The sequence below is a fragment of the Phyllopteryx taeniolatus genome, chromosome 15, assembly GCF_024500385.1.
Source record: "Phyllopteryx taeniolatus isolate TA_2022b chromosome 15, UOR_Ptae_1.2, whole genome shotgun sequence".
NCBI classification, from domain to species: Eukaryota; Metazoa; Chordata; class Actinopteri; order Syngnathiformes; family Syngnathidae; genus Phyllopteryx; species Phyllopteryx taeniolatus.
The window spans coordinates 14,722,740-14,740,868 of NC_084516.1; the positions used below are offsets into that span (position 1 = coordinate 14,722,740).

The 18,129-nt window shown below is 40.3% G+C and overlaps 1 protein-coding gene across 3 annotated transcripts in view; it reads left to right on the forward strand.

Annotated features, from left to right (window-relative positions):
- Positions 1-18,129, forward strand: part of LOC133465064 (potassium/sodium hyperpolarization-activated cyclic nucleotide-gated channel 1) — a 121,717-nt gene that overhangs the window by 65,175 nt on the left and 38,413 nt on the right. For all 3 annotated transcript variants that reach the window (XM_061747471.1, XM_061747470.1, XM_061747469.1), the window contains one exon: positions 8,693-8,854. In XM_061747471.1, coding sequence (XP_061603455.1) covers positions 8,693-8,854 — 162 coding nt within the window. The remainder of the gene's footprint in view (positions 1-8,692; positions 8,855-18,129) is intronic.

An 18,129-nucleotide genomic window follows, 5' to 3' on the forward strand; every position in this document is an offset into this window, starting at 1 on the left:
CACGGTAACGAGTGTATCCGGTCACATTTGAGTTGATAAGATAAAGCCCAATGATCGGAAAAAAACGGGATGCAGTGGTATCGGAATACAAGATTTTATTGCAGTAGTCTGACATAGTGCAATCGTGAAAGAGCAAATTGTCTTGTAGTCTGACCGGGCATTACGTGTTGTCTGTCTCAGACGTGTTGTCTGTCCCACACCGCCAAGATGTTTTTTTTTTTTTTAATAAGTTTATTGGCCGTCAGACACACGACAAGGCTAAAAATAAACTAGCTTTTGGATTAAAATACACTGTGGATGATGGCGACGAGGAGTAAATGTCTTTTACGCAGCCGATCAATGACGCCATTGATTGGATTGGCGAATTATGACATTAAAGCCGATCAGCATAAAATGCTAAATATCGGCCCATACCGATCAGCCCGATCAGATCGGTGTCAAGTCTAATGCTTTCAATTAGATATTGTCACTGTAAAAGAAAAAAAGAAAAGAAAAAGCATGTAAACCCATTTAGCTTCTTTTTAGCAAGAAAAAAACTAATATTTGTTATTTTCTTTTTAAACATTTTTTCATTGGACTGTGTCAATGTAAGTAATTATGTTTTCCATACAAAGGCTTTAAAGTCCCACATCGGAGGGCAAACACTTTTTACACTTCAGGGAAAATAGTTTTTTTGTGTGACCCTGTGGTACTATCACATCACATCTTGGCTCTTTGTCTCTGCTGTATTAGAAGATTATACTGACCTATGCCCTTGCCCCTGGTCAAACTGGAGCTGGGTGCACTGTAAGCCTATAGTTTGTTGATGCAAGCCCCCTACTTTTGGCTCCCTGTCAGTGCCACCTAGGAACTGTACTCGCGCAAAGCATAGATTGCTTATAGCGGCCATGAAATCCAATTTAAACAAATTAAGTTAGTGCTGTTGACACACAGCTTTTGATCAAATGCCATCTTCTCCTGTGCCCTTGTAATGCCGACAGCATCGGGATGATTATTATTATCATAATGATTGACTAAAAACTAGAGGATTGTATAGAATCCTTTCAATTATGTGACATTGATTGTTAATTAATCGTGTCTTGCAAGCAATCAACTGAAACAAAATGGAGTGCATTACTTGGCTGCAACCAGCACATTTGTTGTTGATTCATTCTGAATTAGATTTTGGTCTTCAAAAAAAACATCCTCCATTAGTCGCTGAAAACGATGTTTTTGTACCCAAGCCAAAATCTAATATATCTATCTAATATGAGAGCACTGCTGTGGTGCCGTCTTGTGGCATCTCTGTGCCAAAGAACTATGTTGAAGTGAGTTGAGGAGCTCCATATAAGTGCTCTGCCACCGTCTTGTGCTATCTATACGCAATCATAACCAATTACCCGCTGATTTTTTTTTTCCTCATCCCCAGGAACACTCATACATATACACAATTATGACTAAAGTTACAAAAAAAAATCGTAGAAAGAATATCATGTTACAAAAAAACCCAGCCATCCATTTTCCGTACCGTTTATCCTCACTAGGGTCGCTGGTGTGCTGGCGCCTATCTCAACTGATTTTGGGCAAGAGGCGTGGTACACCCTAAACTGGTCGCCAGCCTATCGCAGGCCACATATAAACAAGCAACCATTCGCAACCACATTCAAACCTATGGGCAATTTAGAGTCTTCAATTAACTTACTATGCATGTTTTGGGGATGCGGGGGGAAACCGGAGTAACTCGAGAAAACCCATGCAGGCATGGGGAGAACCCGGGACCTCGGGACTTTAAGGCAGATGTGCTAACCAGTCTTCCACCGTGCTGTCTTCAAAAAAAAATCTGAATAATACATTTTAATAAACATATCTTAATGAATAACTAGATTCATTGATCATTAAGAATTGTGTTGCTTGTGTGGAATTGATTGTTGATTAATTAAGTGCGCCTTGAAGCAGTGGAGGCGAAATGGAGTGCATTACTTGGCTACAACCAGCAGAGGCGCTGTTGATTGAGTCACTTGCAACTAGTATGCTATCTAAAGAAGGAGTACATTTTATAGGAAGTTGAGCTACAGCCTATAGAGCTCTAGCACGGATACAGGAGTTCAGCATGTCTGTCCCCCGTAATAGACATTTTGCTGCAGTTAGTCGCGGGGTGGGTAATCCATTTAAGACAAATAAATAGCTCCCATTTGCCCCTCAGGAAAAAAACCGAGTAGTAAGTCAGCATTTCTCTACAAATCAGTGCATCCCAGTTTCCTAAGTGAAGCTCCCTAAATGGACACCTTCATTATAACAAAGCTTGCCTGACCCAGACCACTGAGCAAAACTCTTTGTTAGGAAGAGCGCTCTTTATTAGTAGATCCCACAAAATTGCGAGCTAAACAAATTCCATACGGTGCTAATGAGTGTCTCCATCTTTCCTTGATGTCCGCGGGGAGGGAAGACCCGGAGGCTGTGGCAGCTTCCCAGCAAAGCAATCCGTAGGAAGTTTGTGAAAAACCTCCCTGGAAGAGAAGCTTACTCTCGGTATCAGTTTCCCTCCCACACGTGAACTCTGGTCTCCACCAAATACATCTTTATGGGGAATGTCTTTTCATCAATGATTTTTTTTCAAAGTTTTTTTGAACATATTTACAAAGAAAGGATAAACGTAGATGTGCAGCCATCCACCCAGAGGGGCCCGGGCCATACTTGAGAAAAGTGAGGCACCTATTTGAAGGAGGCATTTATTTGTCTTGATCACGCACCCAGTGATTCATTTGGGCCGACATGTTCTGAGCTTCTGTGTCCACGTCAGTGTTGTTTTGCTGTAGCGGCCGTCTCTGTAGGATGTACAGTCGACCAACTTCCCTACAGCTGACGTTATGGTGCCTTCTTTCGATAGCAAACTATTTGAGAGAGACTCAACAACGCCTGTGCTGGTTTTCTCAAGTAGTGCTCTCAATTTTGACTCCATAGGTTTAAGAAGACATTGACAAACAATCAATTCCATACCATCGAGCAATTGCTTGATTAATTAGCCATGTATAATCAGGATCATTTTGAGTGTTTAGACATTTTTACAAAAGGTACACTTTGTCAACTGTTTTTTAATGTTTGTTATTCAAAGCTTAGAAACACTTTTCCCTCTGCACAAACTGCAATTTTTGTCAGGAAAAGAGACCCAAAGTTAGCCAGCTAAGAGTAAAATGGATGGATTAATTTAATTTAGTTTTGGGTTCAGTACCTCTATTTCTGCCTATCCATATGAATCACAAAGAGCCTCTGCTCCTTTCCCAGTCCAGTTAGAAACCGACAAGAATATCTACCTTGATTCCCTAACTGTTCCCTCTTTGTTTTTGTTTTCATACGATCTCTATGTCCGTTGTTCCGTCTCATGAAGTCATCATCCAGTGAGAGAGAGAGAGAGAGAGAGAGAGAGAGAAAGAGAGAGAGCGAGAGAGAGAGATTTGCTAAATTAAAAATAAAAGACAGCCGAAGAGATTCAGGGTGCGTTTGAGACGAGCGCTCTCCTCTGGCATATGCTAGTGGCTAATTTTGGCGCACTGTTTGTCCCAGCAGAGGAGTTGAACCATGGAGGGATCTGAGCATCAGCCCAGCCCTCTTGTTCTCTCTCTCTGTGTCTCTGTCACTCTCTCTGTCTCTCTCTCTCTTGCTCTCCCCCTCCCTCCCTCTCTCTCTCTCTCTCTCTCTCTCTCTCTCTCTGTCTCTTTGTGTCTGGTCGCTGTCCTTTTGTTGCAGAAATGTTACAGTACAGTTTCAATAGACCACAGTGGAGGGGATGGCCATTGAAAGAGGCTTTAAACCACCTGCCTTGGTTGCGTTTGTATCCCAGATTTTGAATACAAAGTAATGCTATGTTGTAAGTGCAATCATTGGACGGTTGTACATGTCAGTCACTATAGCAGCACCACTGATTGATTATTGTCCAGCCAAATCAGTGTTTAGAGGGCTTTTCCACTGATAAAATACCAACTTTTACAGGGTGTTCAGCTTGTATACGATTTTATTTGGGGGTGTGAGTGCTGAAAATTTGTTTGCTAACAGACTGTTTTCCAGACAGTTCACCCGTATGTGTCACGTGTGGGGAGTAGCTGGACCCAAGAGCAGGCGGAGGCAGATGTAAAATGATGAACAGTTTATTGAGGAAAGGTTATGGAGGTGGTCCTGGATGTGTTGGCAGGCGGCGGAGTTGACAGGTGGCAGGCAGTGGACAGAACAGCCGGCTGGCTTGGTGGCAGGAATGACGTGGGTCAGGAACACAGGGGAGCACTGGGAACGAGGAGACACAAGAGTTAACAAGGGAACTAAGGAACAGTATAGCTTACTTGACATAAGGTGGGCCGTGGTACCGCAAGGAGAGGCTGAAATACTTAGGCGAGCATTTCCAGGAACAGGCAGGCTTATATACACCGGGTGGTGATGAGGCTGATCGAACACAGGTGCTGAAAACAGAGAGGGGGGGGGGGGGGGGAGAGAGAGGACACAAAGCGCCCTCCCGGCTCCAATAATGGAACTACAGAGGAGTATATGACAGTATGTATTTATTTTGATTATGAGTAGACCCACAAAAGGTCTTATGAACCTTTTATGAACCCAAAAGGACATAAGAAGCCTGCCATTTTAGTTTGAAGCCCCACAAAATTTACTTGGTAGCAACCCCTCAAGCCCCTGAAGCTAGTTTTACAACATAGCATTTAGTATTCATGTCTATTTTAATTAGACCCACAACAAATTCTTAAGAAAACATGTTGGAAAAGAAACAGGAGGTCAGCTGTTTTTGCTTTGAATCAAGCGCTTTTGGGTTGTTTTGGCCATTTCCAGGTGTCCTTCGAGAACAAATTTGTCCAATTGCTACGAAATTTTAACCATAGATATTAGAGGGATGGACGACGCTAAATTGCAAAACATCTTACCTTTTGTAGCAGAAGAGTTTGAAGACACACCATAAAACATGAAAAGATATAGGAAATCAACAACTTCAGTTGGAGTTGACGATTTTAGGGTCATTTCGGCTATTTGCAGGTGTCTTTCAAAGATGGAATTGTTTGCTACTGAATTTAAACAACGTATACTATACAGATGGGCAACGCTGAAATGCAACGACTTTGAGTTTTGGTCATTGTGCGTGGGAGGAGCATGGCAGCAAATTTTGATAACTCAACATAAAACAGAAAAAAAGTTAGAATAGTTGGAAGTGATCATTTTCGAGTCATTTCGGCCATATCCAAGTCTCCTTCATCATGTATACTAAACAGAGAGGCGATGCTAAATTCCGAGTTCTCATCATCGTGCATGGGAGGAGTATGGCATTGACAGCAAAGTTTGATGACTCACAGCAAAACCGGAAGCTACATAGTACAAAAAGATATTGTAAATAAACCACTTGGGTTTGATGCGGCCATTTAACTGTAATTTTCGGCTATCTTCGGTAGTCCTTCAAAGACAACCTTAGAGATTTTGTATCATCTCTACCTAATTTTAACCACGTATACTAGACAGACGGGTGGCGATAAAATGAGAACATTTAAAATTTCCATCATTGCATGACGGCAGAGTATGGCAGCAAAGTTTGATGAGTCGCAGCAAAATGTGAAACTGTTATAATTCAGCCCCTCAAGGTTAGAGCTTGTCCAAATGTGTTCTAGAACAGTGGTTCTCAGCTGTTGTCTCACTGGCACCTGCATTTTCCTGTTGTTGCAAAGTCTCGACGTCTTTGATAGAAATTAAGAACAAAAAAGATTGTCTGTTTGTTTAAAAATAGCCTCTGAAAACATATGTATGGTATATTATATTTTTAAATATGCCACCAAAGGCATATTCCTTGCCATGACGGCCACCAGCCAAAGGTTGAGCTGCACTGCCTTTGTTTAGAGAGTAAACTAGTAGCGAGAGAACAAGGAAGTAACTTTTCTTGTCACTTTCCTACTATGTTCCGTGTGAGAACTTAGTACGCATTTCTACTGTACTGGAAAAATCAGAATAGGAATACTATAATCTTTTCACTATCTGTCTGCAACCCACCCAAAAGCAGTCCTCCACCCACTTTTGGGTCCCGACCCACCAGTTGAGAATCACTGGTTCTAGAATGTCTTTCTTTCACAGGCCGAGCACTATTAACTTCCTATTCGTGATCATGATTGGCTGCGGCTGGTAATTTGTCTTTGCCAGCTTCAGTACATTAAGGTTTAATATATTTTCAAACCAGAAACCCACCATACACTGATTTGGTTTATTTTGTTGTTATATATTCTCTTTAGTTATTATTTGATCAAATAAACATTCTAAATTAGGGCAGATGTTATCAATATTGAAGCGAATTTAGTTGAACAACCCCTGTAGCTTTTGTAATTTCACGTGTAGGGTCTTAATCTTTCACTCGATGTGAATGAATATTTTCGCACCGTTTTGGAGGTGAACGTGAAATCCTACCATTTAACAGACGAAATAGGCCCAATTAAGCGTCATTTCAGCCGTGATTAATTAAAAAGGGGGCTTTGAGGGGAAATGGAAAACCATCGCTTTTAAAAATAGATCCCAATTAGACCAAATATTTCACTAGGCAGATCCTGGAATTTGACGGGTTTATTACCCAAGTGCACCAATCATCAATGTCCATATTTAACGATCACGATTAGAGGAATTATGGAATAACTAACCTAGGATAAAAAAAAAAAAAAAATGGCACCTTATTATTAGATACTGGGTAATGGTGCCAGGGTTTAAGTCAGTCCTTTTCACCCAAATAGATAAAATACATAAATGAAACGGCTTCTCATTTCGATTTTACACCACCAAATTACTTTTTTATCATAAGCATCTTGCCTGATGGGCACTGCTACAGTGCCCATCAGGCAAGATGACGCCCCTCAGATTGAAACCTTAGCGTTGTGCGGCTTTTCGGGAAGAGGTGAGACAGGCTCTCGGTGGACGGGAGGAGCTTCCAGAAGAATTGAACCAATACAGCCAAGGTGATCAGAGAGACAGGCAGGACAGTACTTGGTGTATCTTCTGGCAGGAAAGGAGAGAAAGAGACTTGGTGGTAGAACCTCACAGTACAGGAAATCATACAAGGAAAACGGTTAGCTAAGAAGAAGTGGGACACTGAATATATGTGCATGAATGCGAGGGGTGCTGGGGGAAGAGTGAGACGACAGGGAGAAGAGAGAGGGTGGAGGACTTTAAATACTTGGGGTCAACCGTCCAGAGCAATGGTGAGTGTGGTCAGGAAGTGAAGAAACGGGTCCAATCAGGTTGGAACGGGTGGAGGAAGGTGTCAGGTGTGTTATGTGACAGAAGAGATGAAGGTCAAAGTTTATAAAGCAGTGGTGAGGCCAGCCATGATGTACGGATTAGAGACAGTGGCACTGAAGAGACAACAGGGAGCAGAGCTGGAGGTGGCCGAAATGAAGATGTTGAGGTTTGCTCTCGGTTGGATATAATTAGAAATGAGCTCATCAGAGGGACAGCCAAGGTTCGATGTTTCGGAGACAAAGTTAGCGAGAGGAGACTTCGATGGTTTGGACACGTCCAGAGGGGAGAGAGAGTCAGTATATTGGTAGAAGGATGATGAGGATGGAGCTGCCAGGCAAGAGAGCTAGAGGAAGACCAAAGAGAAGGTTGATGGAGTTAGTGTTCGAGAGGAGGATGCAGGGGATAGGCTTACAGGGAAAAGGATGACGCGCTGTGGCGACCCCTAAAGGGACAAGCCCAAAGGAAAAGAAGGAGAAGAAGAAGAAGTCAACTCACGTGTACCCAAACACAATGGACGGTGACGAGGGATTGGCATACTTAAACTGGAAATACAGTCACTACTTCGATTTTCTCTAAAGAGGGCAATATGGGTTGAACTCAATTTGAATCGTTTATATTCGAATTTGAATTTCTACACTTGAATAATTGCATTCAAAAACTGAATTTGAATTTGTATTGTTTCATTTGAAACATCCATTGCATTTAAAAACTGAATCTGAATAGTACAATTTGAAATTGAATTTATTAGTTTGAAACTGAAGTCCAATAAACTTGAAAGTGATTGAAAGAATTTATTTATTCATTTATTAGATTTTTATTTATTACATATTTTACATTTTTGATTTTTTTTTAATGAAAATTCAAATTATATATTTTTACATTCAGTTTGATCATTTCAGATTCAGTTCGACAAAGTCCATTTTAAACTAGCTGTGACACACATCCGGGAGCTGTAGGGAATATCAATCAGTCGGCGATACACAGCTCTCGTCCTCGGCCAATCGGCGCCTTCGTTTTTTGATCACGTGACATAGGGACTCTCCGGAAAGTCATATCTTCTAACCATCAACAGTTTTTTAACCTTTACACCACCTTTCATTAACCTTTGTGGAATGCATCATACGGTCAGAAAGAGATAAAAAGGTGCTACTTTTCAAACATAGGAATGGACTACCAATGATAGTGCCACTTGATTTTCTTGACGGATTCATTGGGAAAATTATGAAAAAATGAATTAGTCGTCGATGTTTTTTGGAGCCTGTTTGTTCTGGAGTGCGGCCATGTCAAATTATGCGCAGCTCGACGTGCGAGCGCAGCAACAAAAACTCAACTGGCGGCGACCAAATCCTCAAGTGAGATTGTTGTTCCCGCCCCCCCCCCCCTTTTTGGATTTGCATCATCCGTGGCACTGAAGCAGCCTAACCGACGTTTCTGCTTTGTCTCTGTCTGTCTGCAGATCTTCCATATGACCTATGATCTGGCTAGCGCTGTGGTAAGAATATTTAACTTGATAGGCATGATGCTGCTGCTGTGTCACTGGGACGGCTGCCTCCAGTACCTGGTGCCTCTGCTCCAAGACTTCCCCCCTGACTGCTGGGTGTCGCTGAACGGTATGGTTGTAAGTATCTTTTTTTTTTTTTTTTTTTCTTTCTTCTTGTTTTGGATGCTGTGTGTCTGTTTTGTGTGCGATTGACTTTCAGACTTTTGGGATCTTATTTTAATAGAAATGTCAGTGTTCAACTCCATATGCATGCTTTTCGTGGTTTCCGTCTCCTAATATGAAGACCTTGTGTTGTTAAAAATGACAACTTTATTCTCCATTATTTACCCGTGTTTGACTTTACTATCGTAATATGGCAACTTTATTTGCATCACCCCCAATAGGATTACAACTTCATTCTTGTAAAATGACATAGTTCTTGCAACATTACAAGTTTTTTTGTTTTTCTGTGAAAATGTTTACTTTATTCTCATAATGTGACAACTTTTTTTAAATGGTAAAATTGTAAGCTTTTCCTCGTAAAATTCGAACTTCATTTTTGTGAAAAAAAAATATCCGTAGTCCTATCATATAAATACGACTGTGTGATGTCAAAATTACAACTTTATTCATCTAGTATGATGAGTTGTAGAATTCAGACTTTTCTATCGTAATATGTTGACTTTATTTTCGCGCCGTATAAAATCGGGCCTCAAAATGGTGAAGAATTGAGATGTTCTTTTCAGCTTTCAGACACTGTGGGCTTGTCGCTACATGTTGTGAAAACGCCGCCCACCCAAACTTTCAGCTGTCAAAAAATACGTGCCTTCTCTCACGGCTCCCTCCGAGTGATTTACACACTTTCACGGGCCGCAGAGAGGCACTCTGTGGTGGCCAGGCAGCCTCGGAGCCCTGGGGTAATAATGCGCCGGGGCAATTTTCCCCTCTTTTGCATCTGTTGAAATTTGGCGCGCTGCTGTGGCCGCCTCAGAGCGTAACATGGGCGGCCACAGCAGCATGATGCACCGGTCCGCATGGATGATATATTTTTTTCGCCTCGGGCCGTGCCCTGCCTCCTCATCTAGCTTCTTCCTCCCCACATCTCTTTACTTTTCACGTCAGCCAAAGCCTACCGCGCATGATTCATTCAAAAACAAACACGAGAATCGTTTTCTCCAACGACTGCCACGGGTCATCCTGATTATGTACTCTAAACTGTGCAAACGTCGTCATTCCTTTCGCCACACATTATTAAACTATGACAAAGTCATCCAAAAGGCCTAATGAACAGCCTAAATTTGCACTGCACCTCTCGCGCTGAATAAATCTCACTTATTACCCCGCTGCAGATCAATATGGAATCATGGAAAAGAGTTAATTAGCTGCACCCCGCGAGGCTTCGTTTGCATCAAGCGCTTTCGCCACGACGGGAGGTTTCCCAAGAAGAGCTGATGTCGGAAGTTAAAATGGCTCTTACACTCCTTTCAATCAGGTGTGGGCAGGAGAGCATTTGAACCAACCCCCAGTGCCATTTTTAAAACTATTAAAAACCAGAGGAAAAACATTTAAACATTTTATGCTCATAATATGTAATAATGTTGTTTTTTTTATCATGCAAATCATATGTTTTCATTATAGTAACTTGGCCCCAATAGGAAAAAGGTTCCCCACCCATGTCCTCCTCTGTAATCAAAGAGGATTTCCTTAATTTTCTTTGGTTCTTCATTTTAGTAGTGACAACTATATTCTTGGAAAATTATTTTTTCCCCTGTAAAATTGTGAATTTATCCTCGCAATATGACAACTTATCTTTCATGAAATTACACTTTTTTAAATACTAATTATTTTTGTTGTTGTTGTAAATATTAAGACTGATCAATTTTTGGGAAAATTCCAACTATTCTCTTGAATGTACAACTTTCTTGTTGTAAAATTAGTTTTTTCCCCCTGTAATATTGTGACTTTTGGTATAAAAAAAAATATTGCTCATTCTATTATGATCAATAGTTTTTTTATAAAATTAAGATTTTATTCTCATGATATGACAACTTTTTGGGGGGTAAAATTTCAAATGTGTTTTCCCAAAATCTGGATTTTATTGTCTTCATATGACTACTTCTCATAATCTACTGACCTTTTTTTCCTTGTACAATTACAATTTTAATTCTCGATAAATTACAAGCTTCCCCCCATAGTTTACAACTTATCATAAAATGTTCTGTAACATTACAAATCCCAACTAGATTTTTCTAAGAAAATGGCAACTTTGTTCTTGTAATGTGACAACTTTTTTTCTTGTAATATTTCACATTTTTGTAGTAAAAATTGTGACATCATTTTCTTTAGATGATTACTTTTTTTATCCTCCTAAAACAAAAAAAATGTTCTCCCGGAGCTTTACAACCATATTCTTTCTTCTAATCAAATGTGGGTTTTTTTCCATGTAAAATTCAAATTTTCCCTGGTAGTATTACTACTTTCTTCTCGTAAAATGTCAGGTTTATTATAAAATCTTCTTGTCGTAAAAGTTAGAACTTCTTCTAATGTGATTATGGTTTTCTTGAGATATAAAATTTTTTTTGTTCAAAATAAAAAACATTCTTTTTTCTTGTATAGTTCCTTGTTACTGTTCTCGTAATATGATTACTTTCCCCCTGTAGCATTACGAGTTCTTCTCGTGAAATTATGTATTTTTTTCTTGTAACATTATGACTTTGTTCTCATATGATGATGGGTTTTTCCCCCATTGTTCTAGGAACATTACAGGTCCCCTGATTTAAAAGATGTCTGACAGAAAAGAAACGAAAACAATCTTTTGACATGGTCAGACAGCAGTGATAGCACACCTATATATAGAACCCCACACGGAGTGAGAATGTGATGCTTATATGATAAACCTATATTTAATATTCGCCTGGGCTTGTTTGTGCATCTGTCCGGCCGTAAGCACAATTATATAAACTGCAGGGACTAGATCAGGGGTAGGATGTCAGAATATTTACGATGTCACGATATCATCGTGGTGTTGTCTCGGTATAATATACAGGGAGCCATTGTTCTTTAACTTTAGTTTTGGGTCGGCTATACATAGGCACTCCGCTTAGCCGTTACTTATTGGAGTGTCTACGCACCTTGATTTGTTGCCTGGTGTCCGGGACTAAGGAGAGTCCTGGTCAGCAAGGACTGGCGATAGTGGTAAGTGGGCCTTTAGGGGTGGTATCAGCTTGACTAATGGCCTTAGTGTAGCTTCTTACTCCCAAGCGGCCACATTGACTTAATCAGCAGACAAGATAATACTGCTGTCAGGTGAGAGTGAGATGGGGCCTGTTGCCATGACTGTTTACAGTTAAGGACGCTTGTGTTCTCCTTTTCCCAAACTTTGTAAGCCCCTTCAATGGCATTATGTTAAACACGATCAAAACACGGGGAGACCGTTGTTGTTGTTTTTTTAAACCAGACAAAATCGTGTCTCGGACACTTCCCAACATCGGAGAAGGAGGAATCCTAAAAATTGGGTGGTAGAAGTCCTGTATGACTTTCCAATTAAAAGTTAGTTCCAACAATAACCACTTTCGCTCACCACAGAAACAATCAAACAAGCCAAAATCGCGGCGCAAACGCTTCCCCGCGTTGTTGAATGGTGCAAGTGGTACTGGTGGAAAACTCAACCCTAGAAATGTGAGGGTAGAAGTTTCATTAATTAACTGTCTCGCTTGTCCACAAATCATTATCGAAAGTAGCATAAGCTTGATCGGCATGTGGCAATCCGAACTGAATTGGACTGCTTTTAAAACAACTGGAAGAGCCAAAACCCTGTCTCGGACCCTCCCCGACATCAGAGAAGGAGCTGAACCCTAACAACGTGGGTGTTCATTATTGTTGGAAATAACACGACCTTCATCTGGGTGTACCAATCCATATTGAACTAGACTGTTTTTAAGGCTGGCAAAACAGACCGAATCTTGGACACTTCCCAACATCCGTAGAAGGAGCTCAATCCTCAAAATGTGGGGGCAGAATTGAAATTCTTCCCTGTAGGATTTTCCATTCAGAAATGATTGCCAAGTTGAGTGACAAAGTGCTGAAACATAGAAAATCCCATCTCGGAAACATCCCAATTTTTTAAGCAGCAGGGAATACCATTGGAAAAGCTCAACCCTAAAAACGTGGGGGCAGAAATTCAATTCATTAGCTGTTTTGGAAGTTTGCGGATCATTACCGTAAATCGGTGCACTTTCCATTGAGAACTGTCAGGCCCCGGATTTTGGTTTTCATTGGCAAAAGAAATAATTGATGCGGATAAATAATTGACCACGAGCTGTGGTTATCCGGTTCCAAACACCTTTTGGGGTTTGTTTGGTTGGGGTGTTTTATTCACCTGGCCTCATAAAGATGCCCAAGTGCGTTTGAGAAAGGGGGTTATTTCCACCAGGGTTGTAAAGATGTCAAACGTGTGCTGGATAAGGAGCGAGCGTCTTTAGAGGACACGCCTTTCTATCGTCTCAATATCTGCGTTCGGAGTTGACGGTGGAACGATTCTTATTTCTCTTTTGCGGTTCAAGTAACCTTTTGTGCTAATCAGAGAATGTCGCGGCGCCATGAGCGAAAAGCAAACCTCAGTCGGCAGAAGGTCATGCTCATCGCGGACAATCCTAGTCCAGATAATGTCCGAAATTGAGACGTTGGCAGAGACTCACGAAACATCCCAAAAGACAGTTAACATCAGCGTCTGGTAGCACAGAGCCGTTCACTTCCTCCCTCACGGGTTCAAAGTCCGTGCTGCCTTCTGCGTACTCTCGGTAAGAACAGCTTGGTTTTTTTCCATTTGATTATGTAATTGGACAAATGAATATTGTGCATCGCTTTTCTGTTTTAGTCACACATGCGACAGCTTGTTGGATTTTAGAGAGTTATATGAGAAAGTCATTAGAGGCATTGTGTGTAGATCGTATTTTAATAAAATGCAACATTAAAAAAAGCGGAATTCGTGTACAGGTAAAGTTGGTCCAGTTCAATATTAATTGAGCACATTTTGCAGCCAGAGGCACTTTTGTGAAGGTAAAGTGAAGTTTGAAACAAAATTAAAAGTGCTATTATGGAGAAACGTCAAGAACCAAGGCTGAGTCGCCTAGCGAACGTGAACATGGATGCACACATTGTGCAGAGACCACGTCAGAATCTACTGAAATGCTAATTGCCCTTTAAAACCATTTTTTTTTCCCTAAATATAGTTGATTCCAATGATAAGTTTTGAATGGAAGACGTGTGTTTAACTCTACGATGGTTCATACGGACGATTGCAACACTTTTGACAGTGATTGGGGATGAGATTTTGGTGTGCTAATGAAGTCAGCGTTCCACTTATTTTGAACAAAGGCCGAGCCGCCGGATGAATATTCAACCACGTTGCTTATTTGGCAGCATGCATGTGGTGTTTAATTACAAGACGCTTGAATAATTGCTGCGTTCACCTCATTTGTTAGGAGCCCCACTTATAGCAGCAGATGCATTATTTTTTTTTTCCTGCGGAGAAGACGTGTTCATACACCAGTGAGTCACGCCGCCGCCCCCTCCAGATGACCAAGCGTTACGTGACGACAGATTCTTTCAATCTCTGAAATTCTTCACAGATGGAAAATATCATGCCGTTTGACTGGTGAAACAAAATCAATAGTTACAAAAGTGTATGATTGGCCTCGTCATCAAGCAGGTCTCGCAGTGAGTCACTACGAGAGGAGGAAAAAAGGAATACAAATCAGGTTAGTTAGGAGCACTGGTAGGAAAAATAATAACTGAATTTGTTTTTCTGGCCCGTGTAAGGCGGCAACACTGCCAGATAATACCCAGTGTGTGCAGCAGTATTGAAGCCTTTGAAAGTCAGCATTTCAACATGAAAACAGTATGAGGTTCACATTTGGGACATTACAAATAATAATAAGTCATTTTCACATTTTGCGAAAATGCACTAACCTTCCATTGCTGGACCCTTCTTCCTTTCTCTTCACTCAGTGCAACTTCTTGTTATCCATCCATTTTCTGAGCCGCTTATCCTCACGAGGGTCGCGGGTATGCTGGAACCTATCCCAGCTAACTGTGCGCTGGAGGCGGGGTACGCCCTGAACTGGTTGCCAGCCAATCGCAGACTTCTTCTTATTTATTTTTTTTTACAATTTGTTATTATATTTAGGTGTATATTATTTTATTGTTATTTTCGACAGGCTGTGAAGCTAAAATTGCATCTCTAGGCTAACATAGTTGTCTACATCTTCAAACGGCATAAAAAGATGACGTCAAATGCGCCAGTCACACAAGATCCAACTAAAGTCCTTTGTATGCAAAAAGTTGGTGAATTCAGCAGTGATTGCTTTGTTTTGTTTGACTTATATCGCTGTTATTTTCTCTAGTTATTAGTATCATTTGCACTGTCTTGTCTTTGAATCTTATATGAAAATCTACGCCAAAATCGTAACCTTTATATATGAACATTAAAACAGATGACAACAATTCAACACAGTGCAATTCCCAGGCGCGCATATGTGACCCGCAGTGCAAACAACACAAATGCATGACAAAGCGATCACGTTGCACAACATGGTGCCGACGCAGCTCTTCTCCATCCGCATGAGGAGGCGAAAAGGTGCAGTGAGTCAGCTCACAGTGGCACAACAAAAAAAGAGTGTTTTATCTTCCCCTACTTCCCCGAATGCGAATTTTGTGGACACAAACATTGTGCGAAGGAGACCTCACGACCAAGCAATTGCCATTTGTTCCGGCGTCATGGTTGGCTGCCTTTTGTGTTCACGCCTGTGTGCCAAATGTAATATTCAGTGTTTTTGCTTTATGACATAGAGGGGAAAATATTATCAGAGTGACTTTGGACAGCAACAACAGCAAAAAAAATAATAATAATATATATATATATATATATATATATATATATTTTTTTTTTTTAAATAAATAATTGGGAGCAAAGAAACCAGGGTGGCAAATGTAATGAGAACCATGTTCTAATCTGTCTCCATTCGAAGCAACTAATGAGCATGTCAATGAAAAGTGATGAATCATGATGATTAGCTGCTGAATTTTGTCACTTGCAAAATTCCGAGTTAGATTGAACAGCGTCCAATACAATAATAACATGAATATTAACAATTCTAGTTTGGCGATAGTAGCAAGGGGTGGGAATCACAGAGTAAAATGTGACACCATATTCTTCTGATATTTTCCAACACACGTAGATATTTTCGATACAGACAGTATCATAATACACTGATAATCAATATATTGGAAGGAAATCATGTACAGTACTATACATAACAATATCTATGTAACCAAAGAAGGGAAAATTTAGGAAAACTTTTGTTCCAATACTTTTCCAACGATACAGATTATCTCCCAATACAGTGGTTGCACGATAATCGGTATATGGGAGGTACATCATGTATGATACTCACAGTCGGGGGTTATGCGTAACCAACTTCCGTATTCGGCAAGACAGGACGAAGCACTTCCATCCGGTTCAGGTAACCAGCGGAGCCAAGAGAAAGGAACAAAGTACCTGTAGGAATTTTAAACGTCTAAAATCTCTTTTGTTTTACGCAAGTCAAATGTCTTCAAGAGCAACCAAAGATGACCATATCCAAGGTTTTAGGCTTCATTTGTGTTTACATGTACCGTATCATATCATATACTGTATGTACAAATAAATGATATATGTATTTAACTTATGTGCAAATACGCCAGTGTTAAAGAAAACAATATTTCCATGTCATCTGCCCGTACTTATTATAGTTATCATAGTTATCGCTGCACATACAGGAAATCTGCTAACCTGTTTTCTAGGTTTGGCCATGTTATATTCCGCATAAGTGGATATCTATGGAAGTGACTGAAGAAAAACGTTGTACATTAGTATGAACAGTGATTGTGATTGCACGATATATTGGAAGAAACCCATGTATAATTTTTTACTACATCTGTGTGACCTGAACTTCTGGAAACAATTGTTGCGACAGAATTTTTCCAATGTTCCTGATACTATCATCCTACAGTGATTGTGTGATAATACTGTAGGTATATTGGAAGAATACCATGTATTGTTGTAGAAAAATATTAAACAATGTAAGCTGAATAGATAGACTGTTTAGGCACTGCCGTTTTGGTTAGCAACAATCGCTCAACTGCGCTCAGCGATTAGCGCTTTAATGTCCGTGTGAACAATAGCTAAATCAGAACTCGAGTGATTACACTTACTACCCTTTTTTCAAAATTTGAAGGATGCATTCATATTTGGGGACGATAATTGGGGTTCGGCCTCAAATTCAGTATGTCAAGGGTCCACACCATAACTATGTAAGGTAGCTCAACGATCATCTACACCCCTTATTGCCACCACTGCCATCCCCCATTATTTGGCCTGTTATCTCTCCAGGTGGGCCGCGTGGTGCGTCTAGTCGTGCACTGTGTTTGCTCAGCTTTCGTCTGATTAATGACAAGTCAACAAGGCCATAAAAAATGAGACGGACCACTGCGAAAAAAACACACCGGACGGGTGACTATAATCATGCTATTTATGGCACTGGAGAGAAATGACTGTCATCCTGTTAAAACGCTCTGCGGTCATTGGTAAGAAGGAGGTGTCCCGTGACCAAATCCTCAACGTGGAAGTGCATACTCATTTGAGCTGATATGATACATGACAGTCTGAGCAGTAGGTTGATGCGTCCAGGGACTGCAATATCACCATCCAGCGCATATCTAGGTTTAAGGAAACCAAATAAAAGTCTTTTCAAGAGCTTTTTATGGCCACTTCTATCCAAGTTAGTTATCCAATTTAGTTCATCCTTTGGCGCTTACTGAACTGAGCTCGCGTGAGCTAAGCGAAGCTCACGGTTAATAGTAAATCGTAATACATAACAAAACAGTTAACCTATTTAAAGTCGCGTCCAGGGTTAAACTGCCACCTTGATTAACCATCAAGAGACAAATTTAATTAAAGTCTTTTTTTTTTTTTAAATATGAGAATTAAGTAATATTTTGGGGGTAATAAATCTTAAGCTTATGAAAATAAATTCATATTTTTTTTAGAAACCGTAGTATTTTTTAGACAAACATTAATAATCTTACAAAAATAAAGTTTTAGTTTTTGGATAAAAAGTTGTTTTGTTAAATCATTTTTTTTAACTTGTAATATTGCTAAACTATAGTAAATTCCTAATTATTGTAGGTAAAAAGTTGGAATGTTACAAGAATAAAGTCATATTTTTTTAAAATAAAAAGTCATAATATGACCTATTTGTATTTTTTTCATATTTCTATATTTCCCGTGGGGAAAATGTGTCCCCCCTCCCCCTGTCGGCCAATAGTTTCTTCTGTCCTGGGAGGAGTGGTACCGAGAATGAAGGGACGGATTG